The sequence below is a fragment of the Aptenodytes patagonicus genome, unplaced genomic scaffold (assembly GCF_965638725.1).
Source record: "Aptenodytes patagonicus unplaced genomic scaffold, bAptPat1.pri.cur scaffold_157, whole genome shotgun sequence".
NCBI classification, from domain to species: domain Eukaryota; kingdom Metazoa; phylum Chordata; class Aves; order Sphenisciformes; family Spheniscidae; genus Aptenodytes; species Aptenodytes patagonicus.
This window is the reverse complement of record NW_027472096.1, coordinates 143197-158871: the sequence shown is the minus strand read 5'-3', so window position 1 is coordinate 158871 and position 15675 is coordinate 143197. Positions and strand designations below refer to the sequence as shown.

The following is a 15675-nucleotide window of genomic DNA, read 5'->3' as shown; positions in this document are numbered from 1 at the left end:
TGTCCCCCAGCCGGTGACGACATCCCTGCGTTCCCCCCTCCAGTCACCAAGGGGCTGTACCTCCAGAGCCTGGGCCGCTGCCGGCAGCGAGCGCTGATGGCCTCCAGGTTCCCAGCCCGTGCTCTCCACAGGGCCCTGAGCTGGCAGGGCTGCTCTAATAAGACCAGATCCTGCGGTTGTCCATGGCCACGGCTCCAGGGAAGCAGCAGCCCCGATGTGAAGGTGGCAGAAAGGATCTGTCCACTGAGGCAGCGAGGGGCAGCCCCAAGGTCCACAAGTGCTGCTCCTCCATGTGGCAGCTGGGCTCATGGCTCCTTGACCTCTCCTGTGTGCTGGGGCTGCACCCCCAGCTCCAGAGGAGATCTAAGAGATGGGAGCAGAGACAAATAATATTCTGCTGGATTCTTTATTGTCTTTACCGACACAGGGAGCCTGGCTCCATATGTACATGAGGTCTTTTGGGTCAGAAAACACTGCTAGAGGGGGAAGAATATTATTATTTAAGTAGAAGGAATACATGAAGAATAATAAACCAAGAGAAAAACAAGGCACATATGAGCAAAAGAGCATCCGAGCTTTTCCTGAGGATGATGGACACCTTATTGATGCTGCAGTAGTCCGTGTTCACAGAGTTTGCGCAGGGCATCCTTGATCTCCTTGTTCCTCATGCTGTAGATGAGGGGGTTCACTGCTGGAGGCACCACCGAGTACAGAAACGACACCACCAGGTCCAGGGATGGGGAGGAGATGGAGGGGGGCTTCAGGTAGGCAAACATGGCAGTGCTGAGAAACAGGGAGACCACGGCCAGGTGAGGGAGGCACGTGGAAAAGGCTTTGTGCCGTCCCTGCTCCGAGGGGATCCTCAGCACGGCCCTGAAGATCTGCACATAGGACACCACAAGGAAAACAAAACACCCCAGATATAAACAGGCACAAACCACAATAAGCCCAACCTCCCTGAGGTAGGAGTCTGAGCAGGAGAGCTTGAGGATGTGGGGGATTTCACAGAAGAACTGGTCCAGGGCATTGCCTCGGCAGAGTGGGAGTGAAAATGTATTGGCCGTGTGCAGCAGAGCATAGAGAAACGCACTGCCCCAGGCAGCTGCTGCCATGTGGGCACAAGCTCTGCTGCCCAGCAGGGTCCCGTAGTGCAGGGGTTTGCAGATGGCAACGTAGCGGTCGTAGGCCATGACGGTGAGAAGATAATACTCAGCTGAGATAAAAAAGACAAATAAAAAGAGCTGTGCAGCACATCCTGGGTAGGAGATGGCCCTGGTGTCCCAGAGGGAATTGGCCATGGCTTTGGGCAGAGTGGTGGAGATGGAGCCCAGGTCGAGGAGGGAGAGGCTGAGGAGGAAGAAGTACATGGGGGTGTGGAGGCGGTGGTCGCAGGCTACGGCGGTGATGATGAGGCCGTTGCCCAGGAGGGCAGCCAGGTAGATGCCCAGGAAGAGCCAGAAGGTCAAGAGCTGCAGCTCCCGCGTGCCTGTGAATGCCAGGAGGAGGAACTGGGTGACGGAGCTGCCGTTGGACATCTGCTGCTTCTGGGCATTCAAACTGCCAAAGGAGATAAACCAGAAAAATTCAGAGAAGCTTCTCTGAGCAAAACTTAATTCATTCATTGTGAAACACCCGAGGGTGCTTTTCTTGCCTGGGGGACTGTTCTGCAGCTCCGAGGCTTCAGCTCTGGTTTGTGCTGGCTGAGGGCGCTGTGCAGAGCAGTGCCCTCTACCCGTGGGCTCCTTCAGGGTCAGCCCTGCTTTACAGCAATGACACATGGAGGTAGCAACAGCCCAGATAATTTGGAGGGAGGGTTCCTGGGGAGGAGTTCCCTGGGCTGCACCAGAGCAGAGGGTAAAAAGCTCAGAAGGATGCTTTCTTCCACAGAGGAGGGGGGAGATGATGTGCAGGAAATGTGTCTCGGTACACTGTGTTTTAGACTTCAGACCCCCCCATCCCACTTGGGAGATGTTCTTGGAAAGGGTGAAATCCCCCCGTTGCCCCTTTGCTCTCAGTGTAAACCTCCGTCAGTGCTCACGTCCAGGAGGGCTGCTCTGTCCATCAGCCGGGTGCCCAGCTGCCCTGTGCTCGCACCGCTCTCAGCTGGAGGAGGACCACACACAGAGGTTGCTCTGAAGAAGAAACCGGACTGTACTGGGAGCAGAGGGGTCCTGTTCAACGTGGAGATTTAAAACCACCTCTCCTTGCCAGCAGAGCTATGCAGAGTGTGATGAAGAGGACAGGACAGGGATGCTGATTCGCATGGGCAGATCAGGTGCTCTCAGACATCACAGAGGTCCGACAGGAGAGCGATGCCCTTCTGGAGTGATGCTCACAGCCTCGCAGGACTCCCTGTCCAGCATAGTCAGGTGCCTTAAGGTGGTGTCTGCTAAGGGAAGCAGCGTCTCATTGCCCAACCTCGGACTGCAGTGTCTCCAGCCTGGACAATTAAGAGAGGGCTTGGGCACCTTGGTCCCATGGAGACACCTCCAGGGCAGCGCCCTCCAGGGCAGCGTCAGAGCAGGCACTCAACACCCCCACCCCTTGCGCCACACCACCACTGTTCTGGCCAGGGACCCCAAGAGCAGGAAGAAGAGCAGCACAACCAGGTGGAGAAACAAAGAAAGACTCTGTGACTCTCCTCCTAAGGGAAGCAAGGAGAGGAGAGGTGGCCGGGCACTCGGCAAAGCCTCCTCCTTACCCAGCAGAGCGCAGCCCCTCCCAGTTAGCAAAATCCCAGGGCAGTCGCTCTCAGCCCCTTTGCTCCGCTGAGGCAAGTGGCCACGTGTCAGGAGAGATGCACCTCTGCCGTGCTAGAGCTCTGGCTGCAGAGGAGGCAACTCCTGCCCTGGACCACGCAGCCTGGAGGGCAGAGGCTCTGCTGGGTGGGAGACGAGACCAGGGCTCTGGCTCAGAGGAAGGCGTCTGCATTGGAGGGGATGACAGGCAGCTTTCCAAATTCTCCCTCCCGTGACATTTCTGGTCGGAGCTGCGTAGAGCTCTCTGGCCATGTGTCTGCTGCCTGGAGCTATCCCTGCCACGAACTGTTCCTCTGCCCTCAATGTTTCCCCTGTCTGGGATCACAGACCCCATCAGCAACTACTGTCGGCTCAGCTCTGACCTGAAGAAACCTCCCCGTTTCAGGCACTCTCTAGAGGTTCTCCCCGTTTGCAGGCAGTAAGGAGCAGGTCAGACAAACCCCGATGAGGGCAACAAAGGTGATGCTGGTGCTCTCCGCAGGTAGAGGAGTGGATGAAAGCAGTTTACTTGGCTCCTACCACACGCACTGATCCCTCAGTGTAGCGGCTCAGGACTCTCAGTCTCCCTCTCCAAACATAGGAGCGCCGTTTCCCTGAAAGAGCAGGAAACTGAAAGCGTAGACTCCGGAAAGCTCTTCACCTTTAAGGCATCCCCTGCCTTGATCTTCCTCTGGAAAAGTCCCCTCTGAAATGCCCTGGGCAGCTCTGGGTGCACACCCTGGCTTCACCCCTTCACGCTTGTCTAACATGAGCCCCTGGACTGGGAGTCCTCCCGACGGATCCTGTAGGCTACGATAGCTGTAGGAGACCCTGCCAGGAACCGCAGCTGCATTGCCCTGCACCAAGAGACTTACCGTGTCAAGGGCTGTAACGATTTCTTCCTTTGAGCTCTCCTCTGTCCTCCCACTCCAGACTGCTTTCAATCTCTCTCTGCCCTACTCCTTTCCTCTGAGCCCTGCCACGCTTTGCAGAGGAGTTGTTCCTTGGCAGAGCCGTCTCTCTGCAGTGCTGCCTGCTTACCCTGAGCTCCCTCCATCCCAGGAGCCTGTCTCAGCCCAGGAGGACAGGACCTGCCCAAGACGTCACTTTCTCTGCCCCCCACCCCACGCTGCGCTCCCGCCAGCTGTCCCTGGGGCTCTCCAGGATCCCATGTGGAAAGAGACTGAAGTAATCACCGATGTGGCCTGTCTCACCTCTGCAGAGACATTTCTTCCCAGCACTGTCCTTTCTCCTCTCAGAGACACCTCTCAGGTCTGAGAATCACCCTGCCTTGTCCCGTCATTAGGCAGGGCACCTGGACACTGACAGGGAGGGATCTCCTTTACCCCTGCTGAGGGAGGGGAATCACCTGAGTCAATGGAGGCATCTCATCCTGGATGTGTAGTCCTGGGGCTGGAAGGGACCTCAGCTCCCTCCCATGCCTGCCACAAACCCACAGCAGGTGAGATTCCTCTTGCTTCCGCAACGGTGTCTGTTCAAAATAGGCACCTGCACTCCTTTTCTATGGTCCCATGGTCATTGGTGGAGATGGAGAGCAGGAGTTCACACACAAACACCTGGTGACACTGGAGGTGCCAGAGGTAGTCCACGAGAGTGGAGCAGGACTGAGAGAGTGGGAAACACCTGGGGGCATCACCCTGCAGCCTGGTGAGGATGCCAGCTGAAACGACGGCAGATGCCCACATGTAGGACATCACCACCTGTCCCTCCTCACGCTCTTCAGGGCCGCCTAAGGAGGTGTTCAGCTGACCAAATGGAGTCATGTGCCCGAGGGAGAGTGAAGGCTTTCTCTTTCTCCCCTCCCTTAGCTGTATTTACTGGCTGTCCCTTGTCTGTAACAATAGCTGTCTCACACGTCCCCACGCAGCCTAACCGAATTCAGGGCAGCCGCTCAGCTAATGGCCACATACAGGCCTGTAGTGCTGTGTGAGACGCCGAGGCTCTCCAGACATCCATAGCCCCGTACTAGCTACTCTGAGGAACATTAACTCTATCCCAGCCAAAACCAGCACACCAGGGTGCCCCTTCGCTGATGTCGGGGAGCGCTCCATGTCTTCCTGACTACAGCAGCCAGTCAAACACAGGCGGTACAGTCAGGGCAACAGGTTCCTTCTCCTGCTGCAGGCTGCACAGAGCAGGTACACAGGGCTGCTAGACTGGGACCCCCAGGCGTCCCCGCCTCATTTTTCAGCCGCACCTTCTACTCCCCCTTTTCCCCTTCTATCCTGACGCTCTACTTTCCGAGCTTTTGGCTGGCACCAAATATCCCTTTATATTCTCACCAGTTTCACCCCAGGCCAACTAGGTTTCTCCTTTCACGGCCTGCCATCTCCAACAGCTTCTCACTTTCTAAAGCGGTGAGTTGCACCTCAAGCCAGGGTTGATGAAGACAAAAGTGAACGAGAGCTTCTGTAAGCAATGAGACGGCAGACACCATCAAAAAATGTCTATCGTCTCCACTGCCCACCTTAGAAACCTCGAGAAATCTCTAAAGGCACAAATAAGGAGCAGCTTAGAAGCTGTTCACATCAGTCGGGCAGGTTTGGATCCCAGTGAGATCCATGTGTTTAGAGAAGACTTTTCTGAATGACTCCTCAAGTTCTCCGTCTCTCAGGCTGTGGGTGAGGGCCTTGATTAAAGATGTTAAGGCAGCATAGAGAGACTATTTCTTTCAGGCTTCCTATTCTGACAGTATCTGGTACGCGCTACACACTGTAAGAGTCCCATCGACAACTGTATCCCCAAGCAGGGATTGGAGGAGAGGAGCAGGCGTAAACATCTTCTGCTTCCTGGTGCTGAGAGAGATTTTCAGAGTGGGGGAAAGGACGTAACTGTGAGATGCCAGAAACTGCGGAGATGTGAAGAGAGCACGACACGGAGGGGGAGAAGCAGAGGTCTCGCAGGGAGGTCCTGGGGCCAGGCCTGGGGCGTGTGAACACAGGGCTCTGGGATGAGCCAAAGGGTACAGGAAGGTCCTGAGGGGACATAAAAGCAGATGGGGGCCTGGGGGCACCCCGAGAGGACCCATGGGCCAATGGTGAGCTGGCTCCCTACCCCCTGCAAGTGGACTCCCTGCCCCTTCCAGCCCAGGCGGCGGGTCACAGTGGGGTCCTTTCTGACCCCCCCTCTGTGACACCCCACGGCACCATATCTAGCCAGCGGGGCCGTGGCCCTGCAGTGTCTGACAAGACAGCGACGGGACAGGGCAGGAGCACGGAGCTGGCGAGGAGACCCCGAGCGCAGCCCACGTCTTTCCCTGCCGCCCCTGGCAGCCTCGTGCTGCCGAGGTGTTGCCCTTAAGCTGCCCCCCCCCTCCCCTCCCCCCAAAACTTTCCTCCATTTTGCAGGATGGCGGAGAGACCCCCCAGCCACCCCAGGGTGGCCTGGGAAGAGGTGGGGGCTCCCCAGGAGAGCCGCTCTCCGCCAGAGCCCTACGAGGTGTCCACGGTCCAGCCGCTGCAGACCGGTGAGTGAGGGGCCCCCCGGGACTGGCAGAGCTGGGGCCAGCGAGCACAACCGGCTCAACGCCGGGACCCCATTTCCTCGGCACGCTGGCAGCAGGAGTCCCACGGGCAGGGACACAGTGATGCCTGAACGCCAAGGCTGCTCGGGGCTGGGAGCCGTCCCCGGCACAGCCTCCCTCCTCAGCCATGCCGAGCTTTTTCACCGATTGGGAAGCTTGTTGGCAAAGATGCTTTGTCCTACCGACTCTCCTGTGTTTCCCCTCCACGTAGGCGAGACGCTGCCAGAGGAGAATCCAGAGCATCCGGAGCTCCAACTGGGATGGGATTCTGAGAGCACCTGGTTGCTTTCTTCGCTCGACAGCAGCGACATGACCACGGTAATGAGCTCCCCCCTTGCTGGGACTCTTGTCCCTGGCATCCGCAGGAGGCTTGTGTGAGCAAAGGGACCCAGAATCAGTGGGGTTGGCATGGCCTTACTGTCCCTGCTGAGAGGGTTCCTGCTGTCCCCGAGCAGGGACTAGGCGAGGGTGGCACTCCAGTGTCCCAGCAGCAGCTCCAGCCCTTCTGGCCACCAGCCAGCCCTGGTTCTCTCTAGGGCAAACACACGGCGCCCATGATGCCAACCCTCCTCCCTCACCCTGGGGACCCTCTGCTCTCACCCTCTGCCCTGCAGAGACTGCAGCCCCTGCTTCCAGCTTTCCTGCGGGCACTGCTGACAGCACTGCCGGGCACCTCTTGCCAGAGCTGCTGGCGGTGCTCAGCCAAGAAGCACCATCAGGGTGCTCGGCGTGACATGTCTTTGCTCCCCTCCTTCCTCCCGTAGGTGTTTGGAGAATACCTCCAGCCTTCTCAGATGACAGACGTTCTCCTCGTGGCCATTGAGGCCTTGACAGCAGACGACATCTACGACAGGCAGCTGGGCAGCAACATCCTGGATATGGCCATGAGAGACCCTGCCTCCTGGCTGACGGATGTAAGTGCCCTGCAGCTGGATTGCCCTGCCCGTGAGCCCTGTCAGCCCTTGTTCTTCCCTCCTTCCCTAACCCAGCTCTCTCGGGCACCTGAAGCCATTTCAAGGCAGCAGAGAGGGATGGGAAGGGCAGCAGTTTCGGTGGCAGCTTGGGAAATGGCTGCACTCCAGTGGCAGCACCATCCTCACTGTGTCCCCTCCAGGTGCCAACGATTGTGAGGTACACCCACAAAAACATGGAGCACATCCGCATGGAGCCAGCCCGGCACAGCCTGGATTCATTCCTGCTCCTGCTGACCAAGCGGTGCCCCAGGGAAGTGGTCAGGAGCCTGTTGAAGATCTCTCCAACATGCAACAGGTACCGGCCCCGACAGCCTTGAGGGCTCGTTCCCTGTGGGGAGAGGGGCCCAGGGACGCTCTGGCTGCCAGGCCCATGGAAAACTGCAGGACATCCCCAAGGAGCAGGGCCCTCCATCCCACCACGCTTCCCAGCCCCGGTGGGTCAGCCAGGCCCGCAGCAGCCAAAGCTGGCCAAGGCAGAGTCCCGCCACCACGCTCCTCCCTGCCCCATGGGGAACACCACCTCAGCCCCCTCCTGCCTAAGCGGGCAGGGTCCCCGGGCACCCCAAGTGAGGGGGGTGGGCAGGGCCAGGGCTGCAGCACCGCCTGGGTCCGGAGAGGCTGGCCTGGGCACGGTGCAGTGGCCGAGGCAGCCCTGCTGACCGAGCGCTCTGGGTCTGCAGCGCTGCCCTGGCCATGTGGGAGGTGATGATCTCTGTGCCTTGGGCTTTGTGGAGTGTCTTGACGGAGCTGCTCAGCGTGCTCCAGGACCAGCGGCTGCGCAAGGTGTTCAGCTGTGCCGCGGAGGACGCCTGCATCTATCCCTTGACTGTGAGTGACCTTCAGGGCTGTGCCTGCCTCCCCAGGGAAACAGGCACGGCCCCCTCTGGGCTTCCTCCAGGCTCACGGATGGTTCCTGAGGTCCGTCCCAGCGTGGGGACTGAAGGAGAAAAAGAGGCCAAGGTCCTTCCTGCCATATTCCCGGGGGAAACATTCTCTGCGTCTCCTCTGCCAACAGCCATCAAGTGCCTTCCCTTTCTGGGCTCTGACATGGTTGTGAGGATTTGCTAAAGCCAGCAGCCATCACTTGGATTCTCACTGATGGGCCCCGACTCTCTCTCCCAGACCTCCACACGGGCAAGCACTGCTGCTCAAGGCCGCTTACGCTTCAGAAGAGGCCTTGAGCTTCCTGGATCCGCCTGGTGCTTATCAACTACCTTCCTGGCGCCCTCCAGCGCTCATGGTGAGCTTTCTTGTCCATAGCAGGGCCTTTATGACCCTCTTTTATGAAATCATTCTCCTTTTATGATCTTCTGTGCAGAAAGAGTAGTCACAGGAAGGCATCAAACACACCAGAAGGGCTGCCAAGTGAAGTGCCAGTAAGAACCAGGTGAGCAACACCCACGGCTGTGGCTTCCTTGCAGGGAGTCCCTCCTCAGAAGGGGAGCCAGCCTCTGCCAGCCTGGCGAGGGAAATCAGCAGGTCCGACAGGAGAGCGATGCCCTTCTGGAGTGATGCTCACAGCCTCGCAGGACTCCCTGTCCAGCATAGTCAGGTGCCTTAAGGTGGTGTCTGCTAAGGGAAGCAGCGTCTCATTGCCCAACCACGGACTGCAGTGTCTCCAGCCTGGACAATTAAGAGAGGGCTTGGGCACCTTGGTCCCATGGAGACACCTCCAGGGCAGCGCCCTCCAGGGCAGCGTCAGAGCAGGCACTCAACACCCCCACCCCTTGCGCCACACCACCACTGTTCTGGCCAGGGACCCCAAGAGCAGGAAGAAGAGCAGCACAACCAGGTGGAGAAACAAAGAAAGACTCTGTGACTCTCCTCCTAAGGGAAGCAAGGAGAGGAGAGGTGGCCGGGCACTCGGCAAAGCCTTCTCCTTACCCAGCAGAGCGCAGCCCCTCCCAGTTAGCAAAATCCCAGGGCAGTCGCTCTCAGCCCCTTTGCTCTGCAGAGGCAAGTGGCCACGTGTCAGGAGAGATGCACCTCTGCCGTGCTAGAGCTCTGGCTGCAGAGGAGGCAACTCCTGCCCTGGACCACGCAGCCTTGAGGGCAGAGGCTCTGCTGGGTGGGAGACGAGACCAGGGCTCTGGCTCAGAGGAAGGCGTCTGCATTGGAGGGGATGACAGTCAGCTTTCCAAATTCTCCCTCCCGTGACATTTCTGGTCGGAGCTGCGTAGAGCTCTCTGGCCATGTGTCTGCTGCCTGGAGCTATCCCTGCCGCAAACTGTTCCTCTGCCCTCAATTTTTCCCCTGTCTGGGATCACAGACCCCATCAGCAACTACTGTCGGCTCAGCTCTGACCTGAAGAAACCTCCCCGTTTCAGGCACTCTCTAGAGGTTCTCCCCGTTTGCAGGCAGTAAGGAGCAGGTCAGACAAACCCCGATGAGGGCAACAAAGGTGATGCTGGTGCTCTCCGTAGGTAGAGGAGTGGATGAAAGCAGTTTACTTGGCTCCTACCACACCCACTGATCCCTCAGTGTAGCGGCTCAGGACTCTCAGTCTCCCTCTCCAAACATAGCAGCGCCTTTTCCCTGAAAGAGCAGGAAACTGAGAGCGTAGACTCCGGAAAGCTCTTCACCTTTAAGGCATCCCCTGCCTTGATCTTCCTCTGGAAAAGTCCCCTCTGAAATGCCCTGGGCAGCTCTGGGTGCACACCCTGGCTTCACCCCTTCACGCTTGTCTAACATGAGCCCCTGGACTGGGAGTCCTCCCGACGGATCCTGTAGGCTACGATAGCTGTAGGAGACCCTGCCAGGAACCGCAGCTGCATTGCCCTGCACCAAGAGACTTACCGTGTCAAGGGCTGTAACGATTTCTTCCTTTGAGCTCTCCTCTGTCCTCCCACTCCAGACTGCTTTCAATCTCTCTCTGCCCTACTCCTTTCCTCTGAGCCCTGCCACGCTTTGCAGAGGAGTTGTTCCTTGGCAGAGCCGTCTCTCTGCAGTGCTGCCTGCTTACCCTGAGCTCCCTCCATCCCAGGAGCCTGTCTCAGCCCAGGAGGACAGGACCTGCCCAAGACGTCACTTTCTCTGCCCCCCACCCCATGCTGCGCTCCCTCCTGCTGTCCCTGGGGCTCTCCAGGATCCCATGTGGAAAGAGACTGAAGTAATCACCGATGTGGCCTGTCTCACCTCTGCAGAGACATTTCTTCCCAGCACTGTCCTTTCTCCTCTCAGAGACACCGTGAGGTCTGAGAATCACCCTGCCTTGTCCCGTCATTAGGCAGGGCACCTGGACACTGACAGGGAGGGATCTCCTTTACCCCTGCTGAGGGAAGGGAATCGGCTGAGTCAGTGGAGGCATCTCGTCCTGGGTGTGTAGTCCTGGGACTGGAAGGGACCTCAGCTCCCTCCCATGCCTGCCACAAACCCACAGCAGGTGAGATTCCTCTTGCTTCCGCAACGGTGTCTGTTCAAAATAGGCACCTGCACTCCTTTTCTATGGTCCCATGGTCATTGGTGGAGATGGAGAGCAGGAGTTCACACACAAACACCTGGTGACACTGGAGGTGCCAGAGGTAGTCCACGAGAGTGGAGCAGGACTGAGAGAGTGGGAAACACCTGGGGGCATCACCCTGCAGCCTGGTGAGGATGCCAGCTGAAACGACGGCAGATGCCCACATGTAGGACATCAGCACCTGTCCCTCCTCACGCTGTTCAGGGCCGCCTAAGGAGGTGTTCAGCTGACCAAATGGAGCGAGCTGCTGACCGAGCGCTCTGGGTCTGCAGCGCTGCCATGGCCATGTGGGAGGTGATGATCTCTGTGCCTTGGGTTTTGTGGAGTGTCTTGACGGAGCTGCTCAGCGTGCTCCAGGACCAGCGGCTGCGCAAGGTGTTCAGCTGTGCCGTGGAGGACGCCTGCATCTATCCCTTGGCTGTGAGTGACCTTCAGGGCTGTGCCTGCCTCCCCAGGGAAACAGGCACGGCCCCCTCCCCTTCCGTCTGCCTCCAAATGGCCACCTCCTCCAGTACATATGGACACAGCCCCGGAGGGTCAGCAGGGACCTGCCCAGCACCAGCCAGACCCCGTGCCAGACACTTGGGGCCGCCCTGTGCTGTTTTGGCCCCGGTGAAAAAACACGAAGCCTGCCCCTGCCCGGGCAGCACCCTGCTTCCCCCCTGCCTGCATCCCCCTGCCTGCATCCCCCTGCCTGCATCCCCCTGCCCTGCTCTGCAGCCTGGAAACCCGGGGCAGGGGCAGAGAAAGGAGCAGAAGCCCGAGTCAGGCCAGTTGCTGGGCCTGGGGCAGAGGCATGGCCTCTGCGCAGGCTGCGGGGGCTTCAAGTCTGGGGAGAGGAGACACTTACCACCGCCCACGTGTCGTGCCCCCTTTGTGCCAGCGCGGTGGAGGGAGCCCTGCGGGCTCTGCTGGTCTCTCACTGCTGTCTTTGTTTTAGCTGCTGCTCTGCGCCGACGTTGGAACAGAGGAGTTTGCTGCCCTGTACAAAGCCCAGAGGTACCTGAGGCATCCAAGCCCGGTGATGCTCTCGCTGGTGCTGAGGGGCCTCATCACGCTTTCAGAGACACCCGAGACGGTGAGCAGGGTGTAGTCAAGCGGAGCCATGTTGGCAGCCGGGGCCTGGGGCAGGGGGTAATGTGGTGGCTTGGCCTTGGCTGGGAGGCAGGAGGCGGGGTGAGGGCTCCAATCACCCTCCCTGCTATGGAGGGGCCTGGTGGGTGCCTGGGGAGCCCTCCAGGCACAGAGGCTTGCCAATCCACCTGCCCCCTTCAGGCCGGTCGGTTTCAGGGGGTGGCTGAGCAGGGGACACTGCTCTCCTGCACTCCCTTCCCTTCCTCGGGCTCTCCCCGCATCCCCATCAGTGGCCACTGCCTGCCAGGAGGCTGCTGCAGTGACTCCTGGGCCACCTGCTGGGAAGCCGGGCGGGAGGCTGGTGCTCAGCAGCCAGCGCGTTTTTGCCAGGGTGCTCGTTCCCTGCTTCACAATAAGGAAACTGTGTGTTTCGTACAGGCAAGAAAAATACCGGTCCTGCTGCCAGACATCATGGAGACCCTGCAGGATGCCAACGCTGATGTCAAGATGAAGGCCCTGGTACTGCTCAGGAACATGATGGGTCACATGAAGAGGGAGGAGGCCAGCGTCATCGCTCTGCAGCTGGCGGAGAAGCTCCTGCCCCTCTTTGATGATGTAAGGCTGCTGTGGGAGCCTGAGCCCTACAGATGGGCACCCTGCAAAGACAGCTGCCCTTCAGCCCAGCCCTGTGGGCAGCACTTGGGCAGGGCTCCCCTCCTCACTCCTCTTGCATGGCCTTTCAGGGCTTTGGGGCTCTTCAGCCGCAGCTGCAGATCTGGCCCACAGCCCCTGTGTTCAGGATCCGACCCCCGAGCAGCCCCCCTCACATCAGACACGCTGATGCCCTTGCTCACTGTGGGCAGGGAGCGGCTGTTGCTGAAGTCCCCCTGTCCTCCTCACCACCAGGTGTCCAGCCAGGTGCGGGAGCTCTCCATCAGCTTCTTCGAAGACGTGATGAAGACTGTGGTGGGGAGAAATGTCACAAAGATGAAGAAGAAAGTGCAGAGGGTCCTGCTCCCGCTCTTTCTCCACATGAACGACCAGATCGAGAGCGTGGTGAAGGTGAGTGACCAGCGACCCACTGGGGACGCCGGGAAGGGCGTGCCGACGCTGGCCTGGCATAAGGGGCGAGGGCTGCTGGACGTCAGAGTCTGGGAATGTGTGTCACCCCAGGGTCCCACTGCTCCCCTCCTTCCCTGCCCTGGGCCCACCGCTGCCTTCCTCCTTCCCCCCTGCTGCCTGCTGCCGAGGTGGATGGGGAGCGGGGGTCCCCTCCCAGCCCCGCTCTCCCCACTCAGCCCTCCTCCAGCACAGCCCAGAGGAAGGCTCCCTGCAGACCCAGCACGAGCAGGGCCGGGGAACCTGGCACAGGCATTTCCCAGACCTGCCCTGCCTGGTCCAGCAGGGCTCAGCAGCAGCCCCACGGCCACCGAGCACACGAGTCCCTACAGGCTTCCCAGCTGTCCCTGCAGGTGTGGGAGGCCAGGGCTTTGAGCCCCAATCCCTGTCCCCCAGGGCTGTGCCCCAGAGACCCCCAAATGTTTGGGCCAGGGCATGTCCCAGCTCCCTGAGGGCAGGATCGCTGCAGAAACAGAGCCCTGCTCACCCCGATGCCCTTGCACGGGGCCAGTGAACTTGGCCTCTGCAGAGGGGTGCAGCACTTAGAAGGGGTGGAGAGCCAGCTTGTTCCCCAGCCTGGGGCAGGGAGAATGGTGGGAAGGGAGGTGCAGCCAGAAGGGGACTGGCCCTGCATCCCGGGATCAAAGCTCTGCTCACCCGGAGCCTGGGTGTGGAGGAGCTGGGGCAGCCCCGGCTGGGGAGCCAAGCGTCCTGCTGGGGGATGCTCCTGGGACGTGCTGCTGGCTCCATCCTGCCCCAGTGCCTCTGGGGCTCCAGCCCTCGCTGCCTACAGCTGTGGGCCCACACCTCCTTTGCCCTTCGGCCTGCCCCCATCCCTGGCAGCAGCTCAGCAGCTCTTGAGGATCTCTGTTCTGTTGGCCGGCAGCAGGAGATACCTGAGGTGGTGGCTGCCCCGTGTCCCTGCCCTGGGCACTGAACCCAGTTCAGACTCTGTCCCCTGCTGCCTCTTCCCATAAGGGGCTGGGAACAGCTCGGAGCCTGGCCAAGAGGAGGAGGATGCCAGGGCTGCTTCCCTGGGCTGTGGTGCCATCTCCCAGCCTCTGCTTCTCTGCAGGCCTCTGGGAACACCCTCCTCGCCTGTGCAAAGTTCCTGGGATGGAGGAAGCTCAGCTACCTGGCCGAGACGCGTCAGACACACCTGATTGGAGAGTGCTTGGTGAGGACAACCCCCAAGCCCCACGGCCGGGCCCCACGTGCCCGTGGGGAGGGCTGTGCAGCTGTGCCTCGCCTGCCCTGCTCCAGCCTGGAGCCCAGAGCCTGGAGCTGCATCCTCCTTCCTTGCCCTCAAGCACGCAGCCCCCAAGGGCTCTTCTCCAGGCCCTTCTCCCCTCCCTGCCCCCAGGGTGCTGAACAAGGCCCTGGCACATGTAAGCCCTGGCACTGGGACAGAGGGGTCGCAGCACCCCCAGGCCCCCTGTGCCTGCGGCTCGCTCTGAACCTCAGCCCCACAGGGCTCCTGCCTGGGAGGGAGGGAGGGAGGGAGGGAGGGCACCGGTAGGAGGGACTGGTCCGGATGGCTGGGGAGGGTCTGTATGAGCCACGTGCCCTTGTGCTCTCTCCAGCTACTGCACAACAGGAGCAGGGTGGAAGAATATCTGTGTCAGAGCCTGCCGTACCTGAAGGACGCTCAGGCCACCCTGCGAGTGGCGGCCATCAGGTTCATCGGTGAGCCCCAGCCCCTGGGGTCCCTCTTCTGGCAGCCTGGCCCCGGTCCCCTCCACTGCACCGGCAGCAAGGGACAGCCCTGTGGCTGCCAGAGCCCCGGCTGCCCCGTGCAGGGCCCGCCACGCAGGTGGGCTCGCTGGGAGCCTTGCTCAGTCCCACCGCCCTCGCGTACTGTCCTTCGCTGGGGTCCGCCCTGCTGAGGGGGAGGAGGGGGTGCAGCCAGTCTGGCAGGGCCGGGGGCCGTGCTGCTGGGAGCGTGCTGGGGAGCAGGAGGTCTGACAGGAGCTCTGTGCGTAGGGCTTGCCGCACGGCACCTGAGGAACCGAAGCTCGGAGAAGCTCTTGGATATCTGCAATGGTGAGTAGGGGCGGTGCTGTGCTGGCCGGGGCTGGCGGGGCAGGGGACAGAGCCGGGGCAGGGTGCTGCCCTGCCTGGCCCCGCGCCAGGGCAACGCTCCAGGGGCAGAGGAATGTGTCACGGGGCACATGGGGCATTCCTGAGCAGCAGCTTCCAGCTGGTCTGTTTGTCCCACCTGCTCCTCCTGGCCAGGGAAAGAGATGGGTGGGGCTGGCATGGGCTGGAGGGGACTCCTGGGGGTCTCTGCAGGCAGTGCGGGTTCACGTCCGCTTCGCTTCCTTTCGTTGCAGCCCTCCTGCCCTTGGGGAAGGACACGGAACTCTCGGTCAGCTCCCTGGCAGTTCAGACCCTCTTCATCCTGACAAGAGATGTGCCAACATCAGGATGGAGCCTGCGATCGCTGTGCTGCTGGCCCTGCCGAGCCTTTGAGAGATTACGTTCTCCTCTCAAAAACGGCCGTATTTGAATATTTTCTTTTTAAATAAAGCTGGAACAAGCAGCCCCGTCCCATGGTGTCCTTCCCATGGGGACCACCCTGAGGGTGCTGAGCAGACAGCATCCTTCCTGGCCTCTGCCGCTGCCTGCAGGACAGCACACCCGGACCCAGGGTGTCCTTGCAGCCAAGCCCCAGCTGCCCCGCTAGACCACAAAGCCCCGAGGGGAGGAGGGGAGAAGCTTTAGCCCAACCTGCCCCTCCTGAGACATCCCAGGGCACGAAAAGGC

The 15675-nt window shown here is 60.3% G+C and overlaps 1 protein-coding gene across 1 annotated transcript in view; it reads left to right on the top strand.

Annotated features, from left to right (window-relative positions):
* Positions 1–1188: 1188 nt before the first annotated feature.
* LOC143173594 (maestro heat-like repeat-containing protein family member 7) overlaps positions 1189–15675 on the top strand; it is a 55517-nt gene continuing 41030 nt past the window's right edge. Inside the window, exons 1-5 of the mRNA XM_076363858.1 lie at positions 1189–1194; positions 11657–11794; positions 12229–12405; positions 12697–12756; positions 12835–12852. Of these exons, the coding sequence (XP_076219973.1) occupies positions 1189–1194; positions 11657–11794; positions 12229–12405; positions 12697–12756; positions 12835–12852 (399 nt within the window). The remainder of the gene's footprint in view (positions 1195–11656; positions 11795–12228; positions 12406–12696; positions 12757–12834; positions 12853–15675) is intronic.